Source organism: Tasmannia lanceolata, unplaced genomic scaffold (assembly GCF_043159265.1).
Source record: "Tasmannia lanceolata isolate RefF3 unplaced genomic scaffold, GAP_Taslan_0.1 ptg000015l, whole genome shotgun sequence".
NCBI classification, from domain to species: Eukaryota; Viridiplantae; Streptophyta; class Magnoliopsida; order Canellales; family Winteraceae; genus Tasmannia; species Tasmannia lanceolata.
This window is the reverse complement of record NW_027518692.1, coordinates 37,521,165-37,538,615: the sequence shown is the minus strand read 5'-3', so window position 1 is coordinate 37,538,615 and position 17,451 is coordinate 37,521,165. Positions and strand designations below refer to the sequence as shown.

The following is a 17,451-nucleotide window of genomic DNA, read 5'->3' as shown; positions in this document are numbered from 1 at the left end:
AAAAACTCTATTGACTCACCGAGTTAATAAAAATTTGACCACAACAAATTGACTCATCCGAGTCGACTCAACATTGCATTGCCCGAACTCATCCAGCCCGGTCCACTTACATAAAGGAAAGCCAGCCTATAAAGCTGAGTGGAGTGTGGCGTGTGCTGTAACCATCATTGCTATCACATACCCCTCGGATCAACTCAGAAAATATTGTAAAATAAGGAAAGTCATATATTCACCAACTTTTCTTCCCTGGGCCACCCCCTCTACTGTATTTATGAATTGTGATTAAGGCTATTCTTTTTAGTACACTACAATGGGGTGGCCCGAGGAAGAAACGGGATGAATATATCGTTTCCCTAAAATAAGGGATTTGTAAACTTTACACGCTCACGTTTGGATAGATACACCACATCTGTTTAAACTCTATTACAACAAACGAAAAACAAAAACGCGATTTGCTAGAGACCATTACAGAAGAATTAAATGAATAATACAAAATCTGTTGAAAAGTGAGCTTATGTGGCTGCTCTCTCATGCAACAGCCTGCCAGCGAAATGCCTTCTGCGATGGTCCCTAGCAAATCCCTAAAACAAAGAGAAGATTTTATCCATCAAAACCATATTCTTTGGGGCCCGTTTGCAATTTAAATGGTTGTGAATTGGTTTGGGCTGTGGAATTTTATGGTCAAAAGAGTAGTTAACAGTCATGTCTCATGCCTTCTTACATATCTTACCAAAACCCCAAAGAAGACTCCTGTAGAAAGTCGCGCAGGAGAAGCTACTGCTATCCACTCCATTATGGGATGGAAAAATTACCAATGGTTGACAAAATATGAAGTAATTATCAACAGGTTCGTGCTTTTCTAAAATTATCAACGGGGCACAAAAGAAGTCTTGTAAGTAAAAGATGGACGAAAATGTCATTTTCTTAAGCAACAAGTTTTACTTTTTCATTTTTCCCTCTTCTTTCTCTTTCCCTCTTTTTTTTATTTACTTTTCCATTCTCAACTTTATTTTTTTTACTATACCAGTCATCTTCCTCATCGTTCAGCCACCATTGTTGCTGGAAGTCTCGAAAACTTGAACGTGACTTCATTCCCATATATCTCTCTGTATCTAGGTTTTGTTTTTCATTTGTTTTAGGGTTTTGCATTTCTCCTTTTCCCTTCCAATGGCGGATGAGGAAGATGAATCGAGGGTAGAAAGAAAAAACAGTGAAAATGAACGAGTGAAAAAAAAAACATGTTCATAAGGGACTTGATAAGCCCATTCAGAAATTGGTAACCCCATTTTTTATACTAGATAATCCCAATCTCAGAGACTTGAAAACCCCCTTCCAAAACTCCAGTACCCTCGGCCAATTTTCAGGGACTTGATAAGCCCATTCGAAAATTGGTAACTCCATTTTTATACTAGATAGCCCAATCCCAAAGACTTGAAAACCCCCTTTCAAAAGTCTAGTACCATCAGCCAATTTTCAAGGACTTGATAAGCCCATTCGGAAATTTGTAACCTCATTTTCGATACTAGATACTCCCAATCCCAGAGACTTGAAAACCCCATTCCAAAACTCTAGTACCCTAGGCCAATTTTCAGGGACTTGGTAAGCTCAATCAGAAATTGGTAACCCCATTTTTTATACTAGATAACCCCAATCCTATAAACTTGAAAACCCCCTCCCAAAACTTTAGTACCCTCGGCCAATTTTCAGTGACTTGATAAGCCCATTTGAAAATTGGTAACCCCATTTTTATACTAAATAACCCCAATCTCGAGACTTAAAAACCCCCTTCCAAAACTTCAGTACCATCGGCCAATTTCCAGGGACATGATAAGCCCATTCAGAAATTGGTAACCCTACTTTTGAGAGTTGCTAACCCCCTTCCAGAAAGTTGATAAACCCCTTATGCTACAAAACCCTCTGTCTATAACAACTCTTCTAATGGCATTATAATTCTGCTTATGATAGGAATAACAAAAGAAATGGATGTTGTATTCATCAAATGTGCTTCATGTATTACATCCCAATTCATGTATTACAAAAAAATTAAGTACACCAAAAAATGTGTAGCCATACATTCATGTATTACATCAAAATTTTCTTATACAACCAATTGTCTTCCAAAAAGTGAGTGAAACCATCCATGCATTATCTCCAGAACACAGCCTAAAATACGAACCACTTAAACCCTAAACAAGATAAATAAAAAACAGTGGAATGAAAAATAGTGCAAACCCTAAAAAAATGAAAAACAAAACCTAGATACAAAGAGATAGATGGTAAGAACTCAACTTTCAAGTTTTCAAGACTTGCCAGCAACAACGGTATTAGTGGTTGACTGAGGAGGAAGATGACTAGTAGGATAAAAATCAAAAAGTTTGAAATGGAAAAGTAAAAGAAAAGGGAAGAAGGAAAAAACACAAGGTGAAAACTTGTTGTAAATGCCAAAGGGCATTTTCACCCAGCTCATAATGACAAGACATCTTTTTGTCCCTAGTTGATAATTTCAGAAAGCATGGGTCATGTTGATAATTACGCCATTTCTTTGTCACCAATTGGTAATTGTTCCTTATGGGATATGTTTACAAATATAGGGCTTCTATATTTTTTATGACTAAAATCGATCCTTATTTGCAAATAAAATAATTTTAAGTTATTTTATTTGCAAATGGCATGCTTAGGGCTCTTTGGAAGCACTTAACAATAGATTTCTAAAATTATTATAAATATCAGGGAAGTGATATATTTGCCCCCTTTTCTTACCTGGGCCACCCCTTTACGTGTATTTATGAGCTATGATGGAGAGCGAAATCGAAACCAGGTATACCCCAAACGTTACAAAAATTTGGCCAAAATTTCGTATGAAATTTAAGGAATTTCACCCAAAATTCTTGATTTTATTTATTATTTAATTATATCCCGAAATTTCGATATCTTCACCCGAAATTTTGTAGAAGATAAAATATTTTCAACCGAAATTTCAGTTTCGGTGAGGACCGAAACGCATTCCGAAATTCGAAATTTGAAACCATGGTTTTGACTACTCCTTTTACATTACAAGGGGGTGGCATCGGGAAAAATGGGGCGAATATATTCCCTAACTTTTATTCACAAATAATCATATTTAACTTCAACACATATTCCATATAAGCTCATATACAAATAGTTTTTAGAGGTATCCAAAGAGGATGGTAGAGAGCGCGAGATAGGGAGAGCATTTAGCTTCTATATATCAAAGAAGTGGGGCCAAAAAAATGAAAATTGATTTGAATTGGGTAGTTTAATTTTAGCGATAAATATTATAATCCTGGTTAGAAAATTGCAGTTAGGTAGAGACAAACCTAGAATAAATAGTACTAGAATCCGACAATGCGGGCGTGCACCATTAGCATCAATCCATCCGATCAAGTTAGGGTTTCATAGTAGGACTTTTTTGTATTATCGGAACCGTTGTTGATCAGGTAGACCATCTTGAGGCGACCCACAAGCCTGGTAGGAAAGATCATGACTTTTTTTAAAATCTTTTTTGAGTTTTCATTTTTTTTTTACCATCTGTGGATGAAAATTTAATTCAATAATCTATTTACTTGACATGTTGGTTTAGCCACCGATTCACTACGGTCTACGGTACAAGCCAATGATTGGCTAGTCTTGATCAAGATGATTCTAGCCCTTGATCAAGAATTATGGAAAAATACACTTTTTAATGTATCTTTACAACATTGATTATTTGCATATACCTCAATCTTGCAAATGGGATCTCGGCCGAATGGGTCTACCTCTGATGACCCCGTCAAACAAATTGTCTCATTAACCTAACGGCCATTTTTTATTACAACATCATTTTGATAGGAGGAATGCTAGACTCAAGGGCGCCTTTGCATAAATAAGGGAAAAGGGCACCCCCATTGGCTGCATCTCAACAAAGGAATGCTAAAAGAATGGCACCCTCGTAAAATCCCAGACGTTAGGGCACCCCATTTATATACTGTTTTAAGACAGCTATTCCCATTTTTATTTTATTTTTTTCTCATCCCCATATAGTTTGCCAAAGAAACTTCTGCGAAGGAGAGTGTCGTACAGTGGTTTGAAAATTGTTATACCCAGTCTTTATTTTATACATGTGAAAGGCAACGAAGCAACTTTGGCGGAAAGAGAAGACAAAAGGTTGCTTAACTTTTGAGTCTCGAGTCTTGACTTTGTGGGTGTGTTTTTACACTTCTCTCACAGTCATTGTCATATATGGGTTTTGGCACGACAGGCCTTCTTTGTCCTCTTGTCTGCTCTTGGATTTTGGACCGAGTCACATAGTAAAGTAATGTGGACTTCAATGGTACTCGGTTTCTTCTAAGTTCTATCTCAAGTAATAGGCCCACCACCCTTCATGGACACTCCCGATCATTTCCTACTTACTTGTTTATCAACTATAATTTCTTAGGATAGCCACCCTATGATTTAATAATCTTCATGACTTGGGTCTGATAAAAGATTAAGAATTGACCTATATCTATCCAACCCAAGAATACCAGAGGTTGAGTTTTGGGTCTTGGGTTGGGTCGGTTTAGGTCGAAAAACTTGATCAAATCTCGATTACGATGGTTTAAAAAAAAAATGAAACATTAGCTGACCCGTTCTTCACTAAACAAAATAGATTTTTACTCTTCTTTGATAATAAAACTTAAAAGATAAAACCCTGACACTCTTCTCTAACCCAACACATCCAATGGTTAATGTCTCTCCGCTTGCCCTCTTCAATCTCCTTCATTCCTCCGAAGTAATGATTGATTGAAGGGCGCCCTCATTGGTCCATCTCCACAAAATTTATTTATTTTTCATTAAATTTTATATTTGCCAACCCACTTTTGATATTATAAATACACTTGGTCAAGATGGACTAATGGGGCGTCCCTGTAGCTGTTTTTTTTGTTTTGCAAGGGCACCCTTCACTATATCATTCCTCAAATTATGAATATCAATGGGCCGTTTGGATACATGGGGCGTCCCTGTAGCTGTTTTTTTTGTTTTGCAAGGGCACCCTTCACTATATCATTCCTCAAATTATGAATATCAATGGGCCGTTTGGATACATGGATTTTATAATTTAAGTTTTAGATTGACAACAGTGTAAAAGAGGGTCTATGATCAAGCTGGTGTATGCTATCCTGACTCTAAGTAAGAAATCCAGTTTTGAGAAATTTCTCCCCCACGTAGAAGTCTCTTTCTTCTCTCGTCTCTCATTTATAATTTTGAGGAAATCAAAGATTCTAAAATCTGCATATCCAAACGCCCCCTAGTTTTTCCATAAAAACCTGACTCGACTGGACTCTTTTGGACTCGACCCAAAATAGTTTCTTAGGAAGGGTAGGGTTTGAAAACCCGCCCAATAGGTCCTGTGAAATTTGATAGCCCTGTTTGGTCCGATCGTTTAGCAGGAATTATGACTTGTTTTAAGCTAGAAAGCAATAGTCTTGACTTGTTTTAAGCTAAAAGTGATAGAATTATAGAAATGCATCCTTGAAAAGATGAGAGAATACACGGTTATCTCCTAAACATTCCTCTATCCAATAGGGTCATTCCAGCTTCTAATTTTCCAACAGTCGCTCGCCTACTTGTCAGATAATATAATAAACGAGTATTGGAAAAGCAAACCCAGACTTAAATTATGACTTTCTTCTTCCCTCCCGCACATTTTCTCCTCTACCATGTCCCCCAACACCAAAATGTTGAAGAAGAAGAAGAAACACATCAAAACACAGTAGAAACTAAATCGAAACAGATCCAAACTACACACCAAAAAAAATGGGAAATTGCTTAGCTTGCGTGACCTTACAAGAAGAACAACAATCCAAAAAGAAGAGAAGAAAGAGAAGAAAACACCCCAAAAAAGAACGTCGCCCTAACCCTTATTCCGACGACGCAAACCGATCTCCTGCACCGATCCGAGTCCTCAAAGACGTAGTACCCTTCTCTCACCGGAGTCGAATCGGCGATAAATACGTCCTCGGCCGTGAACTCGGCCGAGGCGAGTTCGGTATAACCTATCTTTGTACAGATCGAGAGACAAAAGAAACCCTAGCTTGTAAATCGATCTCAAAAAAGAAGCTTAAAACTGCTATAGATATTGAAGATGTTCGTCGTGAGGTCGCGATCATGTCTACACTACCTGATCATCCGAATGTGGTGAGATTAAAGGCTACTTATGAAGATTCAGAGGCTGTTCATTTGGTTATGGAGCTTTGTGAAGGAGGAGAGCTTTTTGATCGGATCGTGGCCCGCGGGCATTATAGTGAGCGGGCCGCGGCTGCGGTGGCTCGGACTGTGGCGGAGGTGGTTAGGATGTGTCATGATAATGGTGTGATTCATAGGGATTTGAAGCCTGAGAATTTTTTATTTGCGAATAAGCGTGAGAATTCGCAGCTTAAGGCTATTGATTTTGGACTCTCCGTGTTCTTTCGCCCTGGTAAAAGGAGTAGAATTGATGTTGTTTTTTGGTTATTTTTCTCTAATGAAAGATAATTTGTAGGGTTTTTTTTTTATATTGAAATTTGGGTTTTAAATTTAATAGAATTGCTGATGATTTTGGTTCTTCTCTAAAATAGGATAATTTGAAATTAGGTTTTTTTTTACTGAAATTTGGGTTTTAATAGAATTGCTGATGATTTTGGTTCTTCTCTAAAATAGGATAATTTCTAGTTTTTTTATTTATTAAAATTAGGGTTTTAGTAGAATTGCTGATGATTTTGGATCTTCTCTAAAATGGGATGATTTGGAGGGTTTTTTAAAAATTGAAATTAGGGTTTTAATAGAATTGCTGATGATTTTGGTTCTTCTCTAAAATAGGGTAATTTCGAGGGTTTTTTTTTTTTAATTATTGAAATTAGGGTTTTAATAGAATTGGTGATGATTTTGGCTCTTTTTCTCTAAAATAGGATAATTTCTAGGTTTTTTAAATTGACATTAGGGTTTTTAAAGAGGTGCTGATGATTTTGGTTCTTCTCTAAAGTAGGATAATTAGGATGTTTTTTATATTGAAATTAGGGTTTTCTAGAGCAGGCGAGCGGTTTTCGGAGATTGTAAGGAGTCCTTATTACATTGCTGATGATTTTGGTTCTTATCTAAAGTAGGATAGTTTGGAGGCTTTTTTTATTGAAATTCGGGTTTTCTAGAGCAGGTGAGCGGTTTGCGGAGATAGTAGGGAGTCCTTACTACATGGCGCCGGAGGTCTTGAAGAGGAATTACGGACCAGAGGTTGATATATGGAGTGCTGGTGTGATCCTCTACATTTTACTCTCTGGGGTTCCTCCGTTTTGGGCTGGTATTGTGCTTTTGATTTTTTTTATCTTGTCTTTTTGTTTGATAGTTTGGTTTTTCTCCCCAGGTTTTTATCTTGTTTTATATTAATTGCAGAGACCGAACAGGGTGTTGCCCATGCGATTCTTCGAGGGGTGATAGATTTCAAAAGGGACCCTTGGCCCAAAGTTTCTGAGGGAGCAAAGAGTCTAGTTCGGCAGATGCTAGAACCAGATCCACGGCGTCGTTTAACAGCACAACAAGTACTTGGTAAGCCAATTTGTGTGCATTATTGGGTCTATATGACATATGCTGGGATTAATTCTTGTTTGTAACTTAGTTTATCTGCTTTTTCTCTAAATTGCTCTATCGAAGTTCAAATCTATGCTGTGGGAGCTAAAGATTTACCAGTTTATGATTTTCTTCATCGATTCATGCTTCTACCTCAACATATCCACCTTTTAAAAATTGATATATTTACGTTTCTTTCTTAGCAGATTTGTGAATTGGGTTCACCTACTACATCTATGAATTTTTTTTGGACTCTTGGGTTCTTGCTGGACAGATTCATGGATTGGATTGACCTGCCTCTCTGAATTGTTTAAGGATTTAGGAATTGGTCTTTGCTGAGTTGTTTTATTTTTTGGTCTGATAGAATTAGAATAATTTTTAATGAAAAAAATACATTAGCTAACAAGAGCAACAAGGTGACCAAGATGGTTCATACAAACAAAGCAAAAAAAAAGGAAAAGGCAAATCAACACAACCCCTCCATCAAGGAGGTAAGAAGTCAAAAGTCTCAAGCTCCATCCGTGCAACCTCAGAATGGGTAAGATGATCAGCCTCGAAATTAGCTGAACAGCACGTGTTGAAGGATCACCGAATCACTCTCCACTCTCCTTCACTTCCTCAATTCTGTCCTCAAAAGCACCACGGATTACTATAGAATTAGAATAATCACTTCATATCAACAAGTTAGTGCATCTTATCTTTGATAAATTTGACCGTCAGCATGGATCTTAAGTCACAAAAAATTTGCAGACCTATTGGATTTAAATTTAAAAATACATATGTTCTATTTGTATAGACATGGACCTTAAGTCAGATAATTTGTTATGTGTTGAGCCGATTCCTTATGTTGAGCAAGCAGAAAGCTAAGGAAGCTTGGATCATGTTCCTATTCGTAGAAAGCTAAGAAGGGTGGGAAGTTGGGCAAATCTGTGGTTAGATGGCTTTGATTCTTCCTTTACCAGTCTTGAACCTTACACCTCAAGGCATCTGAGTACTTATTGCCTCTACCACTAGAGCATGTAGGAGATCGGTGTCTGTGGTTAGATGGCTGAAGTACTTTAGTTAGTGACTGGTTGGAGTCCTCTAGTTTGGCGTGGGGAGTTGGTCAGATCTTAGGTTTCAGGAGATTTGGGGAAGGTTAACATCAAGTATTGGAGTGCCGATATATAATGATTGTTTAGTTAAAAAAAGGTCGAAAATACAGCCTGAAATATTGCCATTTGATTATGAGAGGTAACTGTGGAGTTACTAGTTGAGGAGACTGCAACAATGGTGGCTGCTAAACCTTAGAAATGTGCTCCAGGATCTTCTTAAATGGGAGGAAATATCCTAGAGATGGTAATCCCATGTCAAATGGTTGAAGTGAGGTGATGAGAGTACTCGACTTATTCGTAGAATAGCAAATGTTAGAAGAATCTTCAATCATATCCAACGTATCCAAGTAGAAGGTACAAGGTTTGAGGCTGTGAGGTAGTGGATCTCATAGCTGCTTACTTCCATTATCCATAATACACATTCAAAATGGAGTATGTGAGCCCAGGTATCCACCATTAGATGGGTAATAAAAGTCTTCGTAGAATGGGTGGTTCACCTAGGGAGGAACTTCAAGGGGAATGAAGTTAAGAGGGCGATTTGCTTTCAAAATGGTAACTGCCCTTTGAAGGTGTATAGCTTCTCTATGGAAATTGTAAAGAGGTGTTGGGCAAAATCAAGGGGAACTTCATAGAGATGTCCTCAAAATTTTACATTCCACATTCACCACTTATGTGCCAAATAAAGAAGGTACTTAGACCAACTTTGTCTTGTGGGGATTGAAAGCATCTAAAAATTTGTAAAAGGTACTTTTTTCTGTGGTCTTGCGAAAGCCAAACCACGCCCCATATTTAAAAAGTGTTCCAGAAACTATTTTACAAGAGTTATTATTCATTTATTATGCACGTGTTGGCGAACCCAGGACTGTCCTTTGGCATGGCTCAAGCAGACTTCTGGACCCACAACCATGCACGTCAACATGTGTGGCAATGGGGAATCCACCCATTGATGTCCCCATGGTGAATGACGCACGGTCCATTTGGTGCCCTTTGGTTAGACAGCTAGTATTGTCTGACCTCTTTGATTTTTGGACTACATTCGCCATCCTGGTTTCTCCAGCATGTGCTAGGTGTTTGGTGGTGCGGCCAGGTCCATGCCAAGATGATGACATGATGGTCTCTTCTATATTTAAGCATGTGACAGATCTTGTCCCTTCGCTAAGGCCACAGAAGCTGAAAGGAAAATGGATTTAGTGACCTTTAGATACAAACCTGCTGCTGCAGTGTCATCTTACATTGGCTGTTATGCCTACTCACTATTTTTTTTTTCTATTGGAGAATTTTTCTGTACTGATTCTGAAAAGTAAATGGGCTTTATATAAGAGGCGTAGTGAACGTTGAAAAAACTTTTATGACATCTAAATTTTTGTCCATCATGTACAATAACATATTTGTAGAAGCCTGAGTTTTGCTGTTACATTTTCTGCTACATAATTGTATCAATTTTCGTTTCCCTGCCATTTTTATAGAACATTCCTGGTTGCAAAATGCAAAGAAAGCTCCAAATGTCCCATTGGGAGATATCGTTAGGACAAGGCTCAAACAGTTCTCTGCGATGAATAGATTCAAAAAGAAAGCTGTGCGGGTTAGTATCTAATATCGCAAATAGATATACTTCTCTCCTCAGCTTCTGATCTCTGCCATGTAAACTGCAAGGACTTAAATCTCTTACGATGTTGATTTGCTTCAGGTAATTGCAGAGCACTTATTAGTTGAAGAAGTAGAAGTCATCAGAGATATGTTTAAACTGATGGACACTGATAACAATGGGAAAATAACATTTGACGAATTGAAAGCTGGCCTTCAGAAGGTTGGTTCGCAACTAGCTGAGCCAGAGATGCATATGTTGATGGAAGCAGTAAGTGCTTCTTCTTTTCGCTACCCATTTAATATATTTTGTGCAAAAGATGGTCTCTTAGAATGAATTCTGACTTTCTTTTGCTATGTTTGTATAGAGTTCCAGTCTAGCATAAACATCTAACTTCTTGATAATTTTGAAATGGAAGTCTCTATGTTCCCCTTCAGCTAGTATGCACAATATTCTCTATTATCAGTTCTCCAGTGATTTGTTCTTTATTGCATCTGTAATTTGTGTCATTGAATCACGGTACTGATAAGTAATCTGGTATATTTACAAAAATACATACTAAATGCTTCGATCGTAATACTTGAAGCTATTTTTAAGCAAAAGAAGAAGCTGATAATCATCCCGTTCTTAAATGGAGTTAAGCTTCCAGTATAATTATCACCATGTGTTCAGGTACTGTGTTATTCTGTTTATTGTGGTATTCAGTTTATTTTCTGTATCAATGATAATTTAGCATCATTTTGAAAGGTATGACAACTAAAATTTAGTGAACATGCAGTTCCCAGTCCTCATTTGATAGAGCTATAACATATCTTTGAAGTTATTTTCTACATTATGTGGATCAGTGGATGCCTTATTAGCTCTAAACTTTCGTTCAGGCTGATGTTGATGGAAATGGTACATTGGACTATGGGGAGTTTGTTGCCGTTACAATTCACTTACAGAGGATGGAAAATGACGAGCATTTTCGTAGAGCATTTATGTTCTTTGATAGAGATGGCAGTGGCTACATTGAAATGGATGAGCTACGAGATGCTTTAATTGATGACTCTGGCCAAACCGACGGTGAAGTTTTAAATGACATCATACGGGAAGTTGACACCGACAAGGTTTGCCTTCTTTCCATTTGCACTCAACTGGTTTTGTCCCTTTGGGATTCTCAAAGGTGGCTTGACTTGGGTACAATATGTTTACTAGTCTTATTGTGTGTGCCAATATTTTCAGGATGGGCGTATCAGTTACGAGGAGTTTGTTGCTATGATGAAAGCTGGTACTGATTGGAGAAAGGCATCTCGGCATTATTCAAGAGAGAGGTTCAAAAGTCTGAGCATTAACCTTATGAAGGATGGCTCTTTGAAGATGGGCAATGCTATTGATAGTTAAGGTACTACCTAATCATGCTTTTCGAGTTATTGCTTGCACGGGATAAATCGGCTGTAGAAATGCAGTAATTTCTATCTTCACATCCTTTAACATTTATACCCATGATTTTGGTGGTGCCGGGTTGGGATGATGTGATTTTTTGCTCAATGAATGAGCTTGGAGGTGGGTTGTTGATTTGGGTTTTCGATGAAACTAGCTTTGGGATGTGTGTGATTTTGGAGGACCTGGTAGTGGCTAAAGTTGCATCTTTGGGATTGCTAGAATGGGGAGTTGATGTGACAATTCCTTTTCCAACTTTGTATCAATGTCAATGTAAATTTGTCTTACCCGGCCAATGTTTATCTTTCCCTGCGTACTAGTGCTTTTTTAATTTGTGCATACAAATGGTATCTACCATTTTAATTCAAAATTTTGAATTTGCAGAACAAAAGAATATAGCCATTTTTTTAGGAAATTTTGAACAAGCATAGGTGTAGAACTGATTAAGAATCACAGGCCACTTCCTTGAGTTCAGATTAAATAAACTCCATTATTATTAGTGTTTTTTTTTATAAAACTTCTCCAATCAAATGGCCAGGAGTGTTCAATTGGAATATTTCATCTCTATGCTGGGCCTTCAAGATGAAGGGTTTAGACAATGTAGAGATCATGTGGTGTGGGACTGGCTCAGTCTTCAGAAAAATTAGTGAATACTCTTTACTCAAAAGAGGCTTCAGGCTGCTGTCAATTCTGGTACTTTGTTTTATTTCCTGGTTAAGCTATGACTTGAGATGAATTCCAGATATACAGTTTGAAGAGATTTGTATCTTGGAATTACTTGAGCAAGGGAATCTACAAAAATGGGAATTTGAGGTTTGGTGTATTCTTGTTTGGGTTTGAGACTTGACACCCAATTCTGTATTGTCTACCACTTCAATTCTAAGAAGAGAAGCTACCATTTGAAAAAAAAGGAGAGAGAGAGAGAGAGAGAGAGAGAGAGATTAGGGCGTGTTTGCACTTTTGGTGCAAACCGAAATACAGCCTTAAAAACCTTTTGCAAAATTACAGAGAAGTCTAGAGACCAGTGAGGTTTGAACAGCATTTTAAATCTTTTCTCGGTGGGGATAAGCGACCATCTGTCAGGAACTGGAGAAGTTGGGTCAAAATTGAGTTTGGAAAAGGAAATTCTGCCTTGAAAAGTAGAGAGCTCATTTTCCCACCATGAGGTCACTTTGTGCTTAGAGTTTTAGATAGTTGAAAGCAAGACTTTGAATGATGTTGGAGCCAAAAGAAACGACCTTGACCTTGGAATTTATAACTTTCTTTTGGACCTTTCCAAATTGGAGACAGGACAAAACAAAATGGAGAATTAATACAGGGCATAAAATAAGGGAGATGAAGATTGTTTCATACACATACGGTATTACTCGTACATTCATTTAGTTTCATGATTTTTTTAGGATAATTTTTTCTTAAGAATTTGTTTCAATGATTTAGAGGTAAATGATAAGCTTATGACTTATTTAGAGGGATATCGTTATAAAGGCTGTATAAATAAAACTCATTCCCTTCATTCGGCCTGGTACATATGATTTTGAATTCTACATGTGATTTAGTTGTAGATCATGTGTCTACATTTATAATAGCCCTTTTCCTTTTTATTTGTTATTTGTATTATTTGTCTTCGGGGGAGCCACATATTGTACCAGGAATTCTCTTATCCCATTTCGGAAGGATATTATCCTCATAATTATCCGCGATTGTTTATATCTCTATCATGACCATTTGATGAAATGTGGAGGGAAGTCAGGTAAATGGCCCGGAAGGATTATTCTTTGACTGATACGTGCTCTAACTGCTATTCTTGTGATTTGTTCAATAGGTAAGAAGTGGGTTTTCAAACCAATGATGGAATTCCTATTTATCTTTTAAGTTTTTCCTTTCCATTCACTGGGATTTCTTCCATTTCATCGTAGTTTGTCCGAATCCTCCCTTTCTTCCTAGTAAAGGGAAGGGTCTTCTTTGTCGGATGCCCTCTTGTTCCATGATTCTTACACTAGTGATTAGTATTGGCATAATAGTGGTGTCTTTAGTGTCCAAACTCTTAGAGAAAAATCATTATTGGTGATCAAAGAGCTGGTTGGTTCATGCTACTTTTTTTTTTTCTTCCTATCTTTTCCCAAAAATTCCTGCCATCCAGGGGCGGAGCCAGGAATTTACACTGGGGGGGGGGGGGGCATGGCCACTAAACTAGCTTAGAATGCAAATACAGCCAGAAACCATAAAAGAGATTTTGCAAGTCATTGGGGGGCCATGGACCCCCCTCATGCTCTATGTGCCTCCGCCCCTGCTGCCATCCAAAGAGGGTAAATGAATGTAGACAGCAGAAGAAAAAATCAAACCGTGGTAGCACACAATTTGGGAATTCAGAAAGCAAAGTAGATCAAAGCAAAGTACGACCAAACTACTCACCCACACAAAAAACGCAACCAAAAGAAGAAGAGATTCTAATGAACCGAAACAACAAAAGCAATAACTTCCCTTCACATCATCATCATTATTTTACCGATAAATCTCTATTACCGGTTTGATTGATATGTATTTGTTGCATAGATCCAGCTAGATAAAACACCGATCAGGTTTGATTAAAGGTGTTTAATCAAATCCTAATATATCATGTATTTCTCAATCTTATTCTTCAAGTCCTCTTTCTTGGCACCCACCACCCTACCCACTTCCTTTCCCTTCTTCACCAGAACGAACGTTGGCATCGCCTCCACTCCCCACTCTTGAGCGACCTCCTGCCAATTAAACATTACCATTCAATAAGAGAAGTTTAAGCTCTAAAATGAAGAAAGTGGTGCCAATATAAAACTATAGGAGTGTAAATACAAGTTCATTCTACCAATTTTTTTTCCAGATGCTAAAATATGAGAGAGAGCGAGAAATTTAGTGCAGGTGGTACGACACAAGTACCACCCTTGATATTTAATCCAACAACAGCCTCCTAAAAACGTGACTTTATGCTCGGTCACCGTATGAATACTTGTGTTATTTAATCATTTATACTTAGACACCCCATCATGTCCGCTTTTTTTCTTTTTTTTTTTCCAGGTTGGCTGCACACGTGGCACATGTGGCCCCTTTTTTGAGCTGGCGATGGATTTTTAATATTAAGGAGTTGTTGGGTTTTGAACCGATGATCTAGTTTTTAATATTAAGGAGTTGTTGGGTTTTGAACCAATGATCTAGTACCACGCTAAACAACCAATTACTCCAAAATCTTAATCTGTTAGAGATAAATGTTATTTAAACATTTAGAGAGAGAGAGAGCATATATATACCATCAATTCATCTACATCAATCTTCACAAACACCACATCCGAGAAAGTTGCAGCAAATTCTTTCCACACAGGGTCCATGAATCGGCAAGGCCCGCACCAGGACGCAGTGAAATCGATCACGATCTTAATCAAAATTCAATCATTCTCGTTAATGAGAAGCAAAATCCAGAAAAACCCACAAAATTTAGTTGATTAGAATCAAAATCTAGAATATACACATTTTTTTTTGAAAGATAATAACCACATCATTCTTGTTGATAAGAAGCAAAAGCCAGAAATCCCACAAAATTTAGTTGATTAGAAGCAAAATTCAGGAAAATCTACAAAAAATATCATAAAAATTAGGATGGGAGAGAATGAAATTCACCAGCTGGGTCGAGTTCTTAGCAGAGTTGAGGTAGGCTTTCCATCGGGCTGGTGTGTGGAAAGAGAGACTGAGAGACGATTCTGAGTCATTGCTAGGCATAGATGATTGAGTAGTTCCCATTCTCTTCTCTCTCTCTCTCTTATCTATGCAATACAATGAGGAGGAAGGGTCCGATTTTATACCAAACTTGTAGTAGTGTTTTGCAGTTGTAAAGAGTAAAAGTAGATGCTCACTTTTATTTGATACATCAAAGGCGAATTTCTCTGTGGTAAGGGAATTTGAATTACTTACAATTCAGGGATATTAGGAATATATTGAAGTGCTTGAGCTTGGCCCTCCTTATATTCCTCGATTTCCCTTTATTTGGAGATTTTATATGACGTGTGACCGTATAAACCTGTATTTTTTTTTTAAAAATACGGTATGCCCCACTCCATATGATGATCAAAGCCGTCCATTTGTTGGGCCAGTACGTAAACAGTCTGTGCCCCAAAAATCATTTTCCACAGGATGATCCTAACCCTCCGATCTATAGAAGTTTCCATAAGGTGCAGTCCCTCTATAGATGGGAGGGTTAGGATAATCCTATATATGGAAGTGATTTTTGCGGTGCCACCTATTTACGTTGTCACCCCACAAACGGACGGCTTGGATCATCCTATGGAGTGGGCCGTACCGTACTTTTTTGAAAGATACGAGTTTATACGGCCCCACATCATATAAAATCTCAGAGAATTTTTTTGAACCTCTCTATCTCTCTCTCTCTCTCTCTCTCACCTCTGGGCCATTGAATTGCGTGGGAATCGCGTTGTGTCCATCAATGGTTTGAGGGCGCGGCTCAGCCCGGTCCCTCTAGTGTGGGTCCAGTGGGCCCTATTTTTTCCATCAATGTCAAAGACTTCCATATTCTGCGACAACTACGGTAGTGATCTTTACTAAAATTGTTTCGAGAAAAGGAAGGTGGTCCCATGCAGAATATGAAGTTTGGGGTGCAAAATTTTCCATTAACCATTGGTATCTTGTAAAAGTTGAACTGAAAAAAATGTCGCCCGTTGAATGTGGGCTAATATTCCCCTTTTAAATTTTTTTTTTGAAATGGTAATATTCCCCTTTTAATATTTGCTTCTAATGGACAATAATAAAACGACACGCCCTATATGCCATTTGATTATCTAGCCTTTTGGGCTTGCAACATTTTCCGAATAGTTCCCTAGGGCAAAAAAAGTTTTCATAGTACTTGCTGATAAGTCACAAGATTATGCGCCTAATCCGCCTCTGGATAACCTAGAGACATAAGATTCTTGATCTTAAATTTATAAGCCCACTTACTTAAACAATCATATTGGTAAGATGGGAATTGCTAGCGTCCATCGCAAAAGGGGTTTCGCGGCTGGTCCGTCGCACATCAGACCGGCCACCTCGTTAATGAAGACAACAGCTTTTGTCTCCATTGACGAGGTGGCTGGTCTGATGTGCAATAGACCAGCCGGGAAGAGCCTTCTGCGATGGAGCTTAGCAAATCCCTAGTAAAATTAATCAACCTTGGCAAATATACATTACAAGGTATTTCATAGCCAACGATATGGGTCTCCAATTCAATCTCATGTATTCTGTTATGGCCCTTTAAGATTACAATATTTGGCCCCACGCAGGAGAATAGAGATAGTGCCCTAGAAGCATGGTTTTAAATTTTGACCGAAATCCGGGACCGACACGAAAGGGGTACGAAACCGAAATTTCCGAAATTACAAAATTTCGGTCGAAATTTCAGCAAAATAAAAGCTTAATTTTTGTTATTTTATTACTTTACCAAATTTTGACCGAAATTTCGGTTGGAAAAAACAGTATTTTGTGGGCCAGTATGCAATTTCGACCGAAATTTCGTGATTTCCGCCGAAATTTTGTGATTTCTGGAAACACCGAATTTCGGCCGAAATCAAAATTTAAAACCTTGCCTAGAAGCACATAATAAGGTTATTTTTGTAATGCTAAAATTATATACTGTCGTGTTCAAGTAGAATTTATGTGGTGTGGATATTATATAAGGTCCCGTTTTAAACATTTGATGTAACTCTGTAATTCTCCGCATAATGAAAGCTCTTGGATCATTTTCCTGTGGAT

The 17,451-nt window shown here is 37.9% G+C and overlaps 2 protein-coding genes across 2 annotated transcripts; one reads left to right on the top strand and one right to left on the bottom strand.

Annotated features, from left to right (window-relative positions):
* The first annotated feature begins 5,552 nt into the window (after positions 1-5,552).
* On the top strand, positions 5,553-11,995 carry LOC143847064 (calcium-dependent protein kinase 10-like). Its single transcript, XM_077355731.1, has 7 exons — positions 5,553-6,457; positions 7,169-7,312; positions 7,405-7,557; positions 10,139-10,254; positions 10,360-10,527; positions 11,136-11,366; positions 11,482-11,995. Exons 1-7 carry the CDS (start codon positions 5,797-5,799, stop codon positions 11,638-11,640), a joined length of 1,632 nt encoding a protein of 543 aa, XP_077211846.1. The 5' UTR covers positions 5,553-5,796; the 3' UTR covers positions 11,641-11,995.
* A 2,110-nt stretch (positions 11,996-14,105) lies between these two features.
* Positions 14,106-15,490, bottom strand: LOC143847066 (thioredoxin H2-like). The gene is made up of 3 exons (XM_077355733.1): positions 15,331-15,490; positions 14,964-15,086; positions 14,106-14,420 (listed from the first exon to the last, which is right to left on the bottom strand). Exons 1-3 carry the CDS (start codon positions 15,448-15,450, stop codon positions 14,286-14,288), a joined length of 378 nt encoding a protein of 125 aa, XP_077211848.1. The 5' UTR covers positions 15,451-15,490; the 3' UTR covers positions 14,106-14,285.
* Positions 15,491-17,451: the final 1,961 nt, after the last annotated feature.

Coding starts and splice junctions, on each gene's coding strand:
- LOC143847064 (XM_077355731.1), top strand. CDS start 5,797: ATGGGAAATTGCTTAGCTTGCGTGACCTTACAAGAAGAACAACAATCC. Junction 10,528..11,135: donor TGCATATGTTGATGGAAGCA/GTAAGTGCTTCT, acceptor ACTTTCGTTCAG/GCTGATGTTGATGGAAATGG. Junction 11,367..11,481: donor GGGAAGTTGACACCGACAAG/GTTTGCCTTCTT, acceptor CAATATTTTCAG/GATGGGCGTATCAGTTACGA.
- LOC143847066 (XM_077355733.1), bottom strand. CDS start 15,450: ATGGGAACTACTCAATCATCTATGCCTAGCAATGACTCAGAATCGTCT. Junction 15,087..15,330: donor CTAAGAACTCGACCCAGCTG/GTGAATTTCATT, acceptor ATTTTGATTAAG/ATCGTGATCGATTTCACTGC. Junction 14,421..14,963: donor TTGATGTAGATGAATTGATG/GTATATATATGC, acceptor TTTAATTGGCAG/GAGGTCGCTCAAGAGTGGGG.